Source organism: Nerophis ophidion, linkage group LG26, assembly GCF_033978795.1.
Source record: "Nerophis ophidion isolate RoL-2023_Sa linkage group LG26, RoL_Noph_v1.0, whole genome shotgun sequence".
Lineage (NCBI taxonomy): Eukaryota > Metazoa > Chordata > Actinopteri > Syngnathiformes > Syngnathidae > Nerophis > Nerophis ophidion.
In genome coordinates this window covers 12,826,773-12,842,610 of record NC_084636.1, presented here as the reverse complement: position 1 = coordinate 12,842,610, position 15,838 = coordinate 12,826,773, and the positions used below count along the sequence as shown (strand labels likewise).

Genomic DNA, 15,838 nt, shown 5'->3' with positions numbered 1-15,838 from the left:
TTTCACTGCAAATTTCTCTGTGCAAATAAAACACGTATTTGTGCCGATGTGCTCAACAAAAAAATATTGTATCTCCCACTTTTCCTGGAATTTTCTTTGCTCATCACGAACCCTTCTCTTCATTGCAAACTTTGAAAAAGGAATGTTTGGTGTTGCGGAATATATTTGTATTCAGTCGACGCACGGAGAATGTTATTTCCGCAATGTGTGTCGTTCCGCTTATCCTCACTACAGCAACACGGCGGTAATAGCCGGGAAAGTACCGGGATAGCGAGTGACGGCCCCCGTAGTGTTATACGGCGTCATATAGAAATATATGTAGTGTTCATCGTGTGAGGCAATGCAAATTAAACAAAAAAAAAAAAAAACGGTTTTAATTGGTCCAGGTTAATCAGGGACTGTTATTACTGACGGACAGGTGTCGCGGTGTGACTGCAGCCAGGCAAATAAGAAAACCCTTGTCTCCATGGCAATGTTTCTGTCGCTTTCACTTATTTGCCGCTTTTCCACTAACGCAGGGTAGGCAACCCAGAACGTTGAAAGAGACATTTTGGACCTAAATAACACAATGCTGTAACGCGCCATTCATATAAAACTCACACTAACATTAAACTTTCATATTAAGGTGGGGGCCGCAAAATAACATCTCGAGGGCCTCAATTGGCCCGCGGGCTGCGTGTCTGAGACCCCTGCTCTACATATTTTACCAAAATAACCTTATGAGCATTACATATATCAACATTAAACACCTACTGTGCTGTTTACTTGTTCAATTAACCCAAAGCTAAAATATACCTAATCGGTCACTTTGTTGCTGCCAAAAAGTGACCTTTGAAGGCCGTACATGCGCAAACAATGAGCGCTGTTGGGGTCACGTGACGTGGTTTCTGCCAGACCAGGAAGTGAGCGGGCGGGGCTTGCTTGGTGGATGTCTGAGGATGGCGGTGCTGGGCTAGACTCCAACAAGGTAATGACATTTTCTGTGTTTATTTAATCATGTCTCGAATGTGGACTCCGATATGGGAACCTGGTCAAAGTTGTGCTGTAGGTGCGGCGTTCATATTACTAGCAAACAGCGGAGTCGTTAGTGCGTTCAAGCTAGCATTAGCATTGAGCTAGTTAGGATGTTGTCATTTCAGAATGTATTTACGAGCTGCAAATTAGGGCATTTTGGATTTAAACATGTTTTTTTTCCGTGTTGCTAATGTTGATATTAGTCCGACCCTGATGTCGTCTGCAGGCATACACGCAGTTCTTGCTTATATTGTTCATTTGTTCTGCTGTCATTCCTCCACTGAGATAAGTGGATTTTAAAATATTGTGAACGTTAGACCATCACTGTTGTTTTTTTCAATCAATCAATCTATCAATCAATCAATCAATGTTTATTTATGTAACCCTAAATCTCAAGTGTCTCAAAGGGCTGCACAAACTACAACGACATCCTCGCTAGAGCCCACATAAGGGCAAGGAAAAACTCACCCCAGTGGGACGTCGACAATGATGACAATGAGAAACCTTGGAGAGGACCCCATATGTGGGCAACCAAACACCCCCCCCCCCCCCCCCCCCCACGTAGAATAGAATAGATCTTTATTGTCATTGCACAAGTACAACGAGATTGATTTTTTGGTACAAGTCCCGCTAAGAGCAGACATACGTTACAGGTGAGGACAAGACTAGACCGCCAACGGAACACCCACTTATGGTGCTCCTTAAAAAGGTGAGAAAAGGGTGACGATGGGAGAGAGGGGGAGTAAAGAAAATATCAGTCTAAGGCTAGACCCTCAGGAAGGGTCCAGACTGAGTCCAAGGAAAAAACCTCACATAGCATGGCAAACATTTAGAGGGAATAACCGGTAGGAAATGGATGGATGGATGTATATCACACCAACTTGCAACAAAGGGAGACCGAAAGCAATGGATGTCGAGCGAATCTAACATGATATTGTGAAAGTCCAATCCATAGTGGATCTAACAGAGTGGTTCTTAACCGAGGTACCGAACCCCACCAGTTTCATATGCACAGAAACCTAACTCTTCTTTAGTGAACAATAAAAACTTTTCATAATTTATAAATATCAACCATTAAATTATATTATATTAAATAAATACTAATAAAGATTTATTTTACAAACAAAGTTACAGGAATGTACACATGATCCCATGTTTGCATCTTATTATGTAACATGTGAACGTTATAGTGGGAACGAAATGCGATATCTGAAAGGGGTACGGATTATTTCCAAAGCAGGAACCCCACCCAGACATAAAATACTAGTACACAGCTCATGAAAAACAATATTTTTTGTTACTGTTATTGTAATTGGGCCAAAATACTTATATTAGAAAATAATCTCATGGAAATGACTGCTGTCAATTGATTATAATAAAACATTTAACTTATTTAGTCAGGTTTGGGACCGGTGTGCTGCTGGTGTGGCCACAGTGCATGTGCACGTCTAACGTCGCTCACATGTGCTCCACTGAATGCTCAAGGAGTTTTTGCGTTTGCTCACGCATATGGAAAATTAGAGGGAATATTGTTTGGGGATATCCATAATACGCCGATAGGGAGAAGTTTTTATTTACACGATGAGTCGGGTTGTCTTGACCTCCATGGCGGAGGCTCCGCCGAACCCCTGAGGCCGACTCACCGAACCCCTAGGGTTCGATCGAACCCAGGTTAAGAACCACTGATCTAACATAACCGTGAGAATCCAGTCTAAAGTGGATCCAATATAATAGCGAGAGTCCCGTCCAAAGTGGAGCCAGCAGGAAACCCTCCCAAGCAGAGGCGGATCAGCAGCGCAGAGATGTCCCCAACCGATACACAGGCGAGCGGTCCATCCTGGGTCCCGACTCTGGACAAGCGGTCCATCCTGGGTCCCGACTCTGGACAGCCAGTACTTCATCCATGGCCACCGGACCAGATCCCCTCCACAAGGGGAAGGGGAGGAACGTAGGAGAAAAATAAAATAAAAACGGCAGATCAACTCGACTAAAAAGGGGGTCTATTTAAAGGCTAGAGTGTACAAATGAGTTTTAAGATGAGACTTAAATGCTTCTACTGAGGCAGCATCATGAACTGTTACCGGGAGGGCATTCCAGAGTACTAGAGCCCGAATGGAAAACGCTCTATAGCCCGCAGACTTTTTTTGGGCCCTAGGAATCACTAATAAGCCGGAGTCCTTTGAACGCAGATTTCTTGCCGGGACATATGTTTGTCATGTCAATAGAATGTATCATTGGTTATCCACGTATAACAATGCAACCTAGGGGTGATGGGAAGAACAGAAGTGAAGCTAACATACGTAGTCAATAAGGTTGTGTTTGTGTGTGTAACCATGAATAATGGTTACAATAATTCCTCTGCCTCTTCTGTATGACAGCATCCATCATGACAGCCATCAAGCACGCTCTCCAGAGGGACATTTTCACACCCAATGACGAGCGTCTACTCGGCATTGTGAACGTCTGTAAGGCGGGGAAGAAGAAAAAGAACTGCTTTTTGTGTGCGACGGGTATGTGGATCGTAACAAAATCGTTTTTTAAAGGCCCACTGAAATTAGATTTTCTTATTCAAACGGGGATGGCAGGTCCATTCTATGTGTCATACTTGATCATTTCGCGATATTGCCATATTTTTTCTGAAAGGATTTAGTAGAGAACATCTTTGATAAAGTTTGCAACTTTTGGTCGCTAATAAAAAAGCCTTGCCTTTACCGTAAGTAGCAGACGATGTGCGTGTGACGTCACAGGTTGTGGAGCTCCTCACATCCTCACATTGTTTACAATCATGGCCACCAGCAGCGAGAGCGTTACGGACCGAGAAAGCGACGATATCCTCATTAATTTGAGTGAGGATGAAAGATTCGTGGATGAGGATAGTGAGAGTGAAGGACTAGAAGAAAAAAAAAAGACAGGGATGCGGAAGCGATTCAGATGTTATTAGACACGTTTACTAGGATAATTCTGGAAAATCCCTTATCTGCTTATTGTGTTACTAGTGTTTTAGTGAGATTATATAGTCGTACCTGAAAGTCGGAGGGGTGTGGCCACGGGTGTGGTGACCGCCAATGTCTCTGAGGGAAGCCACGTTTATCGACGAGGCGAAGCGAAGGCAGCCGGTCGGGCTGGGCTGAGCTTTTTTTGCCACTCCTTCACGATGGAAGCATCCCACGTTCGGGGACGGCGGGTCGGAGGAGGCAAGAGAGTCCGCAGCTGCCTCTTTGACAGGTGCACGAGGAACGACACAAGCTCTGCTCATGTCTACTGTAAGAGCCGACTTATTACCACAATTTGCTCACCGAAACTTGCCGGTTGACGTAGTAGAGAACCATGTTCGCTTGACCGCTCTGTTCCATAGTAAAGCTTCACCTTTGGGAATGTAAACAAGGAAACACCGGCTGTGTTTGTGTTGCTAAAGGCAGCCGCAATACACCGCTTCCCACCTACATCTTTCTTCTTTGACGTCTCCATTATTAATTGAACAAATTGCAAAAGATTCAGCAACACAGATGTCCAGAATACTGTGTAATTATGCGATTAAAGCAGATGACTTATAGCTGGGATCGGACTGGAACAATATGTCCGCTACAATCCGTGACGTCACGCGCACACGTCATCATACCGTGACGTTTTCAACAGGATACTTTGCGCGAAATTTAAAATTGCGATTTAGTAAACTAAACCGGCCGTATTGGCATGTGTTGCTATGTTAAGATTTCATCATTGATATATAAACTATCAGACTGTGTGGTCGGTAGTAGTGGGTTTCAGTAGGCCTTTAAAATTCAGCAGACCTTTGCAAACTTTGAAAATCCGTTGCACATGTGTCAAACTCTGCCCGAGGGCCACATAATAATAATAATAATAATAATAATGGATTAAATAGGCGCAGTCAAGGCGTTGAGGGGTTCCGGTTTGGTGGCCGTGGGATTTGGTCTCTGCTTTTTGCAGATGATGTGGTCCTGATGGCTTCATCTGGCCGGGATCTTCAGCTCTCACTGATCGGTTCGGTTCGGTTCGCAGCCGAGTGTGAAGCGACCGTAATGAGAATCAGCACCTCTAAGTCCGAATCCATGCTTCTCGCCCGTAAAAGGGTGGAATGCCATCTCCGTGTTGGGGAGGAGACTCTGCCCCAAATGGAGGAGTTCAAGTACCTAGGAGTTTTGTTCACGAGTGGGGGGAAGAGTGGATCGTGAGATCAACAGGCGGATCGGTGCAGCGTCTTCAGTTATGCGGACGTTGTACCGATCCGTTGTGGTGAAGAAGGAGCTGAGCCGGAACGCAAAGCTCTCAATTTACCGGTCAATCTACGTTCCCATCTTCACCGAGGGTCATGAGCTTTGGGTCATGACCGAAAGGATAAGATCACGGGTACAAGCGGCCGAAATGTGTTTCCTCCGCCGTGTGGCGGGGATCTCCCTTAGAGATAGTGTTAATGGTGCCTTCACAGATGTGTAAGTTACCCATGCCTTGGGTACCAATACACCCCCATACCATCACAGATGCTGGCTTTTGAACCGGATGGTCTTTTTCCTCCTTAGTCTAGAGGACTCGACGTCCACAGTTTCCAAAAACAATTTCAAATATAGACTCGTCAGACCACAGAACACTTTTCCACTTTGCATCAGTCCATCTTAGATGAGCTCGGGCCCAGCAAAGCCCACGGCGATTCTCTGTAATACTGACAGCCTTTTCAAATTAAATTCTAGCCTGTCACTTTGCCTTCTGATTCCAAAGCAAGTTGTCCATCACTTTGTTGGTACACAAAAATTATAAAATCACATGAAAAGCTAATTAAAAAAATAAATAAAAAAATCCCTCGAGGATTTTGCGGGCTTTTTTTGTGGATGTGTGATTAGCCGCAGCATTTTCTAAAAGTTTCAGCATAATAAACCCCATTGATGCAGGGTAGACATTTTATTGGTTTGACAGTTGCCTTGCATTTGAGTGCTGCCGGGACCTTTTTGATTGGCTGAACTGGGTGGGGAAATTGCAGAGATTGGGCAAAGATTTGAGGCCACGCATAATCTGCAGATATTGGACAAAGTTTTGAGGCCATGCATAATTTGCAGTGATTGGTTGAAATGGTGTGAATTGGCGCGATCACAAAATTCTGAAGGGACAGACTAATAAAGCGTCCCTCTAGGGTCTTTCGTGAATGGGATGTGGCCCTTAATGAAAATTAGTTACCCCTAATCTACAAGAGACATGAAGCAAAATGGGTGAATGTTGCCAATAAAATCTGACCTTTTTTTTTCATTCCTTTGTAGTCACCACCGAGCGGCCCGTGCAGGTAAAAGTAGTCAAGGTGAAAAAATCTGACAAAGGGGACTTTTACAAACGACAACTGACCTGGGAGCTTCGCGACCTGACGGAAGTGGACGCCAAAGATGCAAGCAAGGTCAGCGATGTGGTGCTATACAGTCCACGATTAACAAACTTCCGCAAAGACTGATTATAAGTAAATTAAATATCGTCATAGTTATGGCCTAAAAGGATATTTACTTAATATGTTTTTTTAACATTAATAGAGCCCTCTAAGCATTAAGTTACACCCTTAGTGTCACCTTTACACTACTTTCTCCCAAAATGATTGTCTTGTGTGTGGTCTACTGTATATCACAGTTCAATCAATCAATCAATTAATGTTTATTTATATAGCCCTAAATCACAAGTGTCTCAAAGGGCTGCACAAGCCACAACGACATCCTCGGTTCAAATCCCACATAAGGGCAAGGAAAAACTCACAACCCAGTGGGATGTCAATGAGAATGACTATGAGAAACCTTGGAGAGGACCGCAGATGTAGGTGATCCCACCCCCCAGCCTCCAGGGGAGACCGGATGCAATGGACGTCGAGTGGGTCTAGCATAATATTGTGAAAGTCCAGTTCTTACCAGGAACCCGGTAGGATCCTCCAACAATGACTGCTACGGCAGTTGCCCGGCCACTATGATGGAAGGACTCCATCATATCCTGGGTAATTCCTCTAAGTTAGACCTTGGCCTTACTTGTGCTGAAATCACAGGTGAGTGTCTATTTGACACTCGCAAATGCAATCATTAGCTGTGATTTTAGCATTCCGTGTTAGCACTGTGTGTATGCGTTTGTTATTCCTCATAGCTTAAGCCAAAGCTGTGTTATTGATGTCAAAGATGAAGTGCATCAAAATAATGCATACCCTCTTAAAATTACTGATAGCAGATAGCTATCTTGTTATCAATAATGGCGCTGTGAAATTGAGTCTGTTCTGTCTTGCGTTTTGTCTTTTGACATCGCTCGTGTCAAAATCTTATCAATGTAGAAATGTGTTATTGATGAAGCTGAAGTTAAAAGATGAAGTCCGGCAAAAAGTTCGTCTGTCAAAAGCTGGTCAACTTGAGATTGTCACTGTTAAGATATAAGATACAGTAGCGCCAAGATTAGCTGGTTGTGTTTTTCTATATTAAAGGTCACCCTTAACCTGTAAACAGAAGTCATGCTTGGTGAATACTGTGTCTCTATCAAGCGCCACTAAATAATAATAGAAAATAAGACAAATACTGCAATGTAATGTATAAATAAAACACAAAAAAATTTAATTTTACGCTAAATTTATGAAAACAACATTATAATATTATTAATGAGGCATGAGGCATGAGGGACGGCGTGGCGCAGTGGAAGAGTGGCCGTGCGCAACCCGAGCGTCCCTGGTTCAAATCCCACCTAGTACCAACCTCGTCACGTCCGTTGTGACCTGAGCAAGACACTTCACCCTTGCTCCTGATGGGTGCAGGTTGGCGCCTAGCATGGCAGCTCCCTCCATCAGTGTGTGAATGTGTGTGTGAATGGGTAAATGTGGAAGTAGTGTCAAAGCGCTTTGAGTACCTTGAAGGTAGAAAAGCGCTATACAAGTACAACCCATTTATTTAATAATCCATTTTTAATCGAATCGTTGCTTCTGAATCGTAATCAAATCGTAAGGTGCTCATATATTTCAACCTCTAATATATTTTATTTATAAACCGCTTTTTCTCTACAGAAAAATAACTACCAGGTTTTTAAATAGTTGATTAACATGAAGACAGCAGCTGCATTTGACGTATCATGTGCAGTCAACTTTACTGTATACTGTATACAGTGGGGCAAAAAAGTATTTAGTCAGCCACCGATTGTGCAAGTTCTCCCACTTAAAATGATGACAGAGGTCTGTAATTTTCATCATAGGTACACTTCAACTGTGAGAGACAGAATGTGAAAAAAAAATCTAGGAATTCACATTGGAGGAATTTCAAAGAATTTATTTGTAAATTATGGTGGAAAATAAGTATTTGGTCAACCATTCAAAGCTCTCACTGATGGAAGGAGGTTTTGGCTCAAAATCTCACGATACATGGCCCCATTCATTCTTTCCTTAACACGGATCAATCGTCCTGTCCCCTTAGCAGAAAAACAGCCCCAAATCATGATGTTTCCACCCCCATGCTTCACAGTAGTTATGGTGTTCTTGGGATGCAACTCAGTATTCTTCTTCCTCCAAACACGACGAGTTGAGTTTATACCAAAAAGTTCTATTTTTGTTTCATCTGACCACATGACATTCTCCCAATCCTCTGCTGTATCATCCATGTATCCATTTTGGTATAAACTCAACTCGTCGTGTTTGGAGGAAGAAGAATACTGAGTTGCATCCCAAGAACACCATACCTACTGTGAAGCATGGGGGTGGAAACATCATGCTTTGGGGCTGTTTTTCTGCTAAGGGGACAGGACGATTGATCCGTGTTAAGGAAAGAATGTATCGTGAGATTTTGAGCCAAAACCTCCTTCCATCAGTGAGAGCTTTGAATGGTTGACCAAATACTTATTTTCCACCATAATTTACAAATAAATTCTTTGAAATTACTACAATGTGAATTTCCGGATTTTTTTTCACATTCTGTCTCTCACAGTTGAAGTGTATTTATGATGAAAATTACAGACCTCTGTCATCATTTTAAGTGGGAGAACTTGCAAAACCGGTGGCTGACTGAATACTTTTTTGCCCCACTGTACCTATGTATGCACTTTAAAATGACGCGACTCAGATGTTAGTGTGAAACTAATGCACGTTGCCACACTGTTGTCTACAATAAAATAGGAATGTAATGAATTATGAACATTTCATATCATTGTTATTATTGTAAATATACTCTACATATATATATAAAAAATGTTTGCGCAATAATTGACTGAAAGAGCGCGCACTTTGCCGATGATGTCACGTTATCGATGGGAAAATGCATTTTTAGACAATATGATTTGCCTGAGCGCCTAGGAGACACCAAGAATAACAAGCAGTAGAAAATGGATTAGAAAGGACAGATTGTAAAAAATAATATAAAAAATAAATAAATAAATTTTAGTTGGATTTGTTGCTTCTGTGATGTGCAATGCTCTTGTTAATAAAGGACTCTTTTAATTTTCGCATCATTATTAAGGTAAAAAAAAGTTTTTTGTACAGTAAATTCAGCTAATTATCGCCTTGTTGTTGAGTAAATGCACCCACCATATATATTTTCAGTATTTATGTAAAAGTCTTTCTGTTTTTTGCTCCCTTTGTTCAGGAAAATCCCGAATTTGACCTTCACTTTGAGAAGGTCTACCGCTGGGTGGCCAGCAGCGCCGCAGAGAAGAACTCGTTCATCTCCTGCATCTGGAAGCTGAACCAGCGCTACTTGAGGAAGAAGGTGGAGTTTGTCAATGTCAGTTCCCAGCTGCTGGAAGGTGCGTAATTTACCCCCTTTCACATTCTCTTGTTTGCTGTGTTGATTGGATTTATGACGAGCATGTTGCGAGTTTTCAAAGCTTGTCTCTGCATTTTGGGTTGTGTTATGGCTTTTAAATATCTTCTCACTTTTCTCTCTTAAACCTTCTCTGGCCAGAACTTCCTAAAGCGGAAGGTTGGTAGGACTTAACTCCCCCCCACCCTCCTCCCTCTTCTCGCCCCCCTCTCCATTGTTCTCCATAACATCAAATCATTACCCTCATTATTTGACACTTCCCCATAAACTTGGCTATTTGCATTAACTCATACCTGTCTACGCCACAATGTGTTTGTTTCATAATGTTCTACCTAATCTAGCCAAAAGCTGTTCTCCATATTTTAATTTTATAGTTTTAAAAAATTAAATTTTTCTTCCCATATTTTTTGGTGTATTTTTGGAGTACTGGATTTTTTATTTTATTTTACAGCCTTACACGTGTGCTGCATTTTGTCATAACTGCTGGTAAATGACCAACTTGTGGTAAATGAATAAGTTTTTATAGCGTCAATTTCTAAAACTGAAGACAAAAATATCATGAGGTCAGTCGCCTCCCTGTAACTGAATGTCTTCACCTGTCCAAGTCCACAAAACAACACTTCAATTTGTATTGAACACAACTGAATGTTTGATCATGTTTTGCATGCCTCCTTTTTTTTTTTCAGAGTCTGTGCCTAGTGGCGAGAGCCAGAATGTTGCCGGCGGCGATGAGGATGCTCTGGATGACTACCAGGAGCTAAGTGCCCGTGAGGAGCAGGACATCGAGAGCATGATGGAGATGTGCAACTACGCCATCTCCAATGCTGAGGCCTTTACAGAGCAGCTCTCTAGGGAGCTGCAGGTGCTAGATGGGGTATGTGATGCAAAAAGGTAACATCAGTATAGGACACAAGTCGTTATTTTCTCATCCCTGATTTTTAAAGGCCAATATCCAGTCCATCATGGCATCAGAGAAACAGGTCAACATCCTGATGAAACTGCTGGATGAGGCTCTAGGCGAGGTGGACACCATCGAGGGCAAGCTGAGCAGCTACGAGGAGATGCTGCAGAGTGTCAAGGAGCAGATGGACCAGATTTCGCAGAGCAACCGCCTCATCCAAATCAGTAACACCAACAACGGCAAACTGCTGGACGAGATCCAGTTCTTAGTGGTGAGGAACCCTATTTGAAAGAATGTAAAATAACCTTGCATGGCTTTTGTGTCCGTGTATGCATCTATTAGAGCTGGACTATTAATAACAATTTTATTTCAATTTCGATTATGGCTTTCACGAACATGATAATACAATCATAGACAAAAATATATTATTGGGTCTCGCAACGTGCAGAAATTCTGGAACTTGTAACAGTGACACAAATGAGGAGCAGATTAGTGAAAAAAGACCAAGTTTACTAGAAGTTTGGGATCTCACCATGGTTGTGACTTTTTTTTTGGACACAGCACTAGTATGCATAATCAATAATCACTTACCTCAACAAAAAAATTAGAGCATTTGATTTGCGCGTTCATACACCGTATTTTTCGGATTGTAAATCGAAGTTTTTTTCATAGTTTGGCCGGGGGTGCGACATATACTCCGGAGCGACTTCTGTGTGAAATTATTAACACATTACCGTAAAATATTAATTAATATTATTTATCTTATTTACGGAAGAGACGGAGAAAATAAATGCATTTTTGGCCGGTGCGACGTATACTCCGGAGCGATTTATCATCCGAAAAATACGGTAATCATGGACGGAGTCACAATAATTTGCCAATAACACTGAATGCGCTGTTAAATGCAGGATATTATGGAAATTGACATAAACGTACCGTAAACTTCGGATTATTAGTCGCTCCGGAGTATACGTCGCACCGGCCAAAAATGCATAATAAAGAAGGAAAAAAACATATATCCGTCCCATTGGAGTATAAGTTGCATTTTTGGGGGAAATTTATTTGATAAAATCCAACACCAAGAATAGACATTTGAAAGGCAATTTAAAATGAATAAAGAATAGTGAACAACAGGCTGAATAAGTGTACCTCATACGACGCATAAATAACCAACGGAGAAGGTGCCTGGTATGTTAACATAACATATTATGGTAAAAGTCATTCAAATAACTATAACATATAGAACATGCTATACGTTAACTAAACAATCTGTCACTCCTAATCAATAAATCCGATGAAATCTTCCTCGATATCGCTTCTAAACAACTCTGCCAACTCCAAAGGTATGAGCCGCTTCCTCTTGTCGTTTTCTGCTGCATATTTCACTAGGTCCAGCTTGTAATCTGCAGTACATGATTTCCTTTTCGGTGCTTTTTTTGTTCAGCCCTTCTCAGTTTTTATATGTTACCGCCAATGTTGAAATGATCTATTTTAATAGCTACGGCAGTAGCATATAGCAGTTAGCATCACATGACCCACAATGCACTTCTGCCATGACCCGCCCCCGCCGAATTCTTTTTGGTTGACGTGTGTGTGACGATTGCTCACATTTTCTTCGTCTCTTCCGCGAATGAGATAAATAATATTATTTGATATTTTACGGTAATGTGTTAATAATTTCACACATAAGTCGCTCCGGAGTATATGTCGCAACCCCGGCCAAACTATGAAAAAAACTGCGATTTATAATCCGAAAAATACGGTAAGTGAAATAATGTCATAATGAGAAGAAGAAACATTTGTTTGGAAAAATAATATGGCCGGTATTGCTCCTTTATCCACAAAACACTCAACCACCTCGTCCTGAACCAAACAATGTCAAGACAGCCACTTGAAACACTGACTAAACAACGAAGCTTAAGCAAGAACAATCCATACACCCACATCATCCATGTAAAATCAATGTACAAACAGAACAGCAGTCGCAATTTGAGAGGCTTTTTCTCTCTTTATTTTTTTCAGCCTCCAATTGTCTCCTTACTTGTCGTGAAGAAAAGAACAGCGGCACAACACACTTCCTCTCTTCACAATATTAGTGCGGTATGCTAAGAAAATGAACGTTTCAAAAAAGTACATTACACAAGCATAATATAATTAAAGCACGTATTGATACATTTTGAACGTCCTTTGAACTAAAATACTGGTCAAACTTGTCCAAAGATCTATTGGAACCAATTAATATGAGGATTTTGCCTTTTGATTAACACACATTTTATTAATATGTATATGACGCAAAAAGCACAAAATCTACGGTGGTAAAATAAGTATAGAAGGTAAATGGACTTAAAAACCATAAAAACTAAAAAACTGAATTTGGTTGTTTTTTATATTGCTATTGTTATTTTAATTTATTGTTACTTCTAAATATTTTTATATATTACTTTTTATTTGTTACTAATGTGCATGTTTGTTTGTACATGTTTATTTAATCTATGTTTAAAGTTGAGTTTTGGCTGGTTACAATAAATACTGATCTTTTCAAATTAATGAATAATCGTGTTACAAATCGGGATTACATTATCAATCAATATAATTGTATTATTTTTGCCATAATTGTTCAGCCCAAGCATCTATTCATGCTTTCTACTCATTTTAAGTCATACAGTGTTATTGTGTCTTAATCACTCTCTAATCTTCTTGTAAACAAAGCAGCTATAATTAAATTCTATTTGCGACACTGTGAAATGTGTGGAAATCCTCACGGACACAATGTTAATTGTAGTGCTGCCGCCTGACTGTGTCACCTTTCCTCACGTAGCACAACATGGACCTCTCCAAGGGACACATCAGAGCCCTGCAAGATGGAGACCTGTCCTCCCCGAAAGGCATCGAGGCTTGTATCAACGCTGCCGAAGCCCTTTTGCAGTGCATGAACGTGGCCCTGCTTCCCGGTATTTATAACACAATATTTCACGAAAGGGAATTGATTGATTGATTGAAACTCTTATTAGTAGATTGCACAGTACAGTACATATTCCGTAAAATTGACCACTAAATGGTAACACCCGAATACGTTTTTCTACGAAATACTATAGCAGTGCTCTTCAACTGGCGGCCCAGGAATAACACCATACTGGCTCGCGATTTCAGTTCAAAACATTGGGGTACAAATATTTTTAAAGGATAGGATAAGATAGGTCTTTATTGTCATTGCACAAGTGCAACAAAACTTTGTTTTCAGCACAAGCCCGTTCAAGATTAGACAAACAAACAGTGTACAGGTTTACAAAACAGGAACGCTGATGGGTCGCCACAAGTCGCCCCGTAGCATATTCCTAAAAACAGTAGTGTTTCTGTTGTCAAGAGGAACTTGGACCACTGTAAACACATTGGCAGATATTTGCATTGACGTAGTAACCTTGCCAGCAAACATAGAACACTGTGGTCCAAACTTTTGATTTACATGATTGAGGTGTTCCTCAAGGCACCCGTTTAAGTCCTCTCCTTTTTGGCAGTTAGACGTTCATTTGTAATGAGATTTACGTAACTAAGTTGTTGCTGTAGCTTGTTTACTTCAGATGCAATCAGTAGTCATTTGTTTAACTTCTTTAGTTATACAAGTGGTGTTCCTCAAGGTTCCATTTGAAGTCCTCTCTTTTCCATCACCTGGGCTATTCAACTGGTGGCCAGTGAGTTCAGTTCAAAAAACTTGTGAGGGATATATTTCTTCAGCATTTCATAAAAACTGCTGTCATATAAATGATGTTTGAGGTACTTTTTTGCACAAGGTTTTTAAAAACAGCAGAGCACCCCTGTAACTTTTGACAAAATAGACAAAAAGCAAATGTCGAACGTCGAAGACTGTGGTTCTCCGGTAGATACAAAATAAGAATAACAGTGAAGGGAGAAGTTGGCGCCCCCAATCCTTAGCTTTCTGGAAATGTGGCCACCAAATAATTTAGTTGAATATTCCTGTAGTTTAGAAATTAAACTTATTTTGGAGTAGTCAGTGTACAGCATGTATGGTAGCATAGATATACAATCCATTAAAAAGGAGTTAACACACAACCATTTTTGTTTAAACTCTTAACTGCGTGGTGTTGCCAGCTTTGTAGTAAATCCAAACAGCTTTCCATGCAGTACAGATTTCTCGAATGTTATATTCACGTTTCATTTCTATAGTTTTGTCCCTTGAGAATATACAATATAATAGTTGCTGGAATGCGAAAGATGTACACACTTTTGTTCAAATCCGTATGAGATCTCCCGGTTTTGTTTACACAGGCCACGACAAGCTGATGGCCGTAAAGCAGCAGCAGCACCTTTTTACAGAGCTGAGAGACACGTTTGCTCGCCGCCTCACCAATCACCTCAACAATGTGTTTGTGCACCAGGTAATGTGCATACCATCACGATGAACCTTTCTAGTTCACTACTACATACAGTGTTTGAGTACAAGTGGAATGGAAAAACAAGTTGCCCCCATATTGATGCTATAATCATATACATCTGATTTATGACACCAAAAGACTTACGAAGTTTGTGGGTAAATAGATATGATCTAAATTGTGTAAATCTCACGGAGATTCCCAGGCCTTTTTTAGAGATAATGAGCAAGCCAATTTCATGATCCGTCTGCTAATCAAGCAGACCTTGTGAGGCCAACAATGATTACTTTGGGAAAAAAATATGATCAAGAATCTTATATTTTTGAGTCGTAACATAAGAAGAATGATCAATAAGTTTTATTAGCCAAGTGTAGGGTGTACGGTATTACCGGTACTAATAAAGTACCGCGGTACTAAATAATTGAAAGCGGTGCTAAGGAATTGAAAACGGTACTATCCTATTTATGTACTATCCTTTGAAAAATACCTTACTTTTTTTTTATAGCTCGGTTGGTAGAGCGGCCGTGCCAGCAACTTGAGGGTTGCAGGTTCGATCCCCGCTTCCGCCATCCGAGTCAATGCTGTTGTGTCCTTGGGCAAGACATTTTACCCACCTGCTCCCAGTGCCACCCACACTGGTTTAATTGTAACTTAGATATTGGGTTTCACCATGTAAAGCGCTTTGAGTCACTTGAGGAAAAAGCGCTATATAAATATAATTCACTTCACTTCACTTTTTCATCCGCATGATGCCGTGCTGCAGTCACGTACAGAGC

General features: G+C 41.0%; 1 protein-coding gene across 7 annotated transcripts in view; it reads left to right on the top strand.

The window, feature by feature from the left end:
* The first annotated feature begins 864 nt into the window (after window positions 1–864).
* Window positions 865–15,838, top strand: part of exoc1 (exocyst complex component 1) — a 28,078-nt gene continuing 13,104 nt past the window's right edge. For all 7 annotated transcript variants that reach the window (XM_061888815.1, XM_061888814.1, XM_061888813.1 and 4 more), the window contains exons 1-8: window positions 865–967; window positions 3,393–3,524; window positions 6,282–6,412; window positions 9,597–9,756; window positions 10,460–10,647; window positions 10,718–10,945; window positions 13,493–13,625; window positions 14,959–15,068. In XM_061888815.1, the coding sequence (XP_061744799.1) occupies window positions 3,401–3,524; window positions 6,282–6,412; window positions 9,597–9,756; window positions 10,460–10,647; window positions 10,718–10,945; window positions 13,493–13,625; window positions 14,959–15,068 (1,074 nt within the window). In that variant the 5' untranslated portion in view covers window positions 865–967; window positions 3,393–3,400. The remainder of the gene's footprint in view (window positions 968–3,392; window positions 3,525–6,281; window positions 6,413–9,596; window positions 9,757–10,459; window positions 10,648–10,717; window positions 10,946–13,492; window positions 13,626–14,958; window positions 15,069–15,838) is intronic.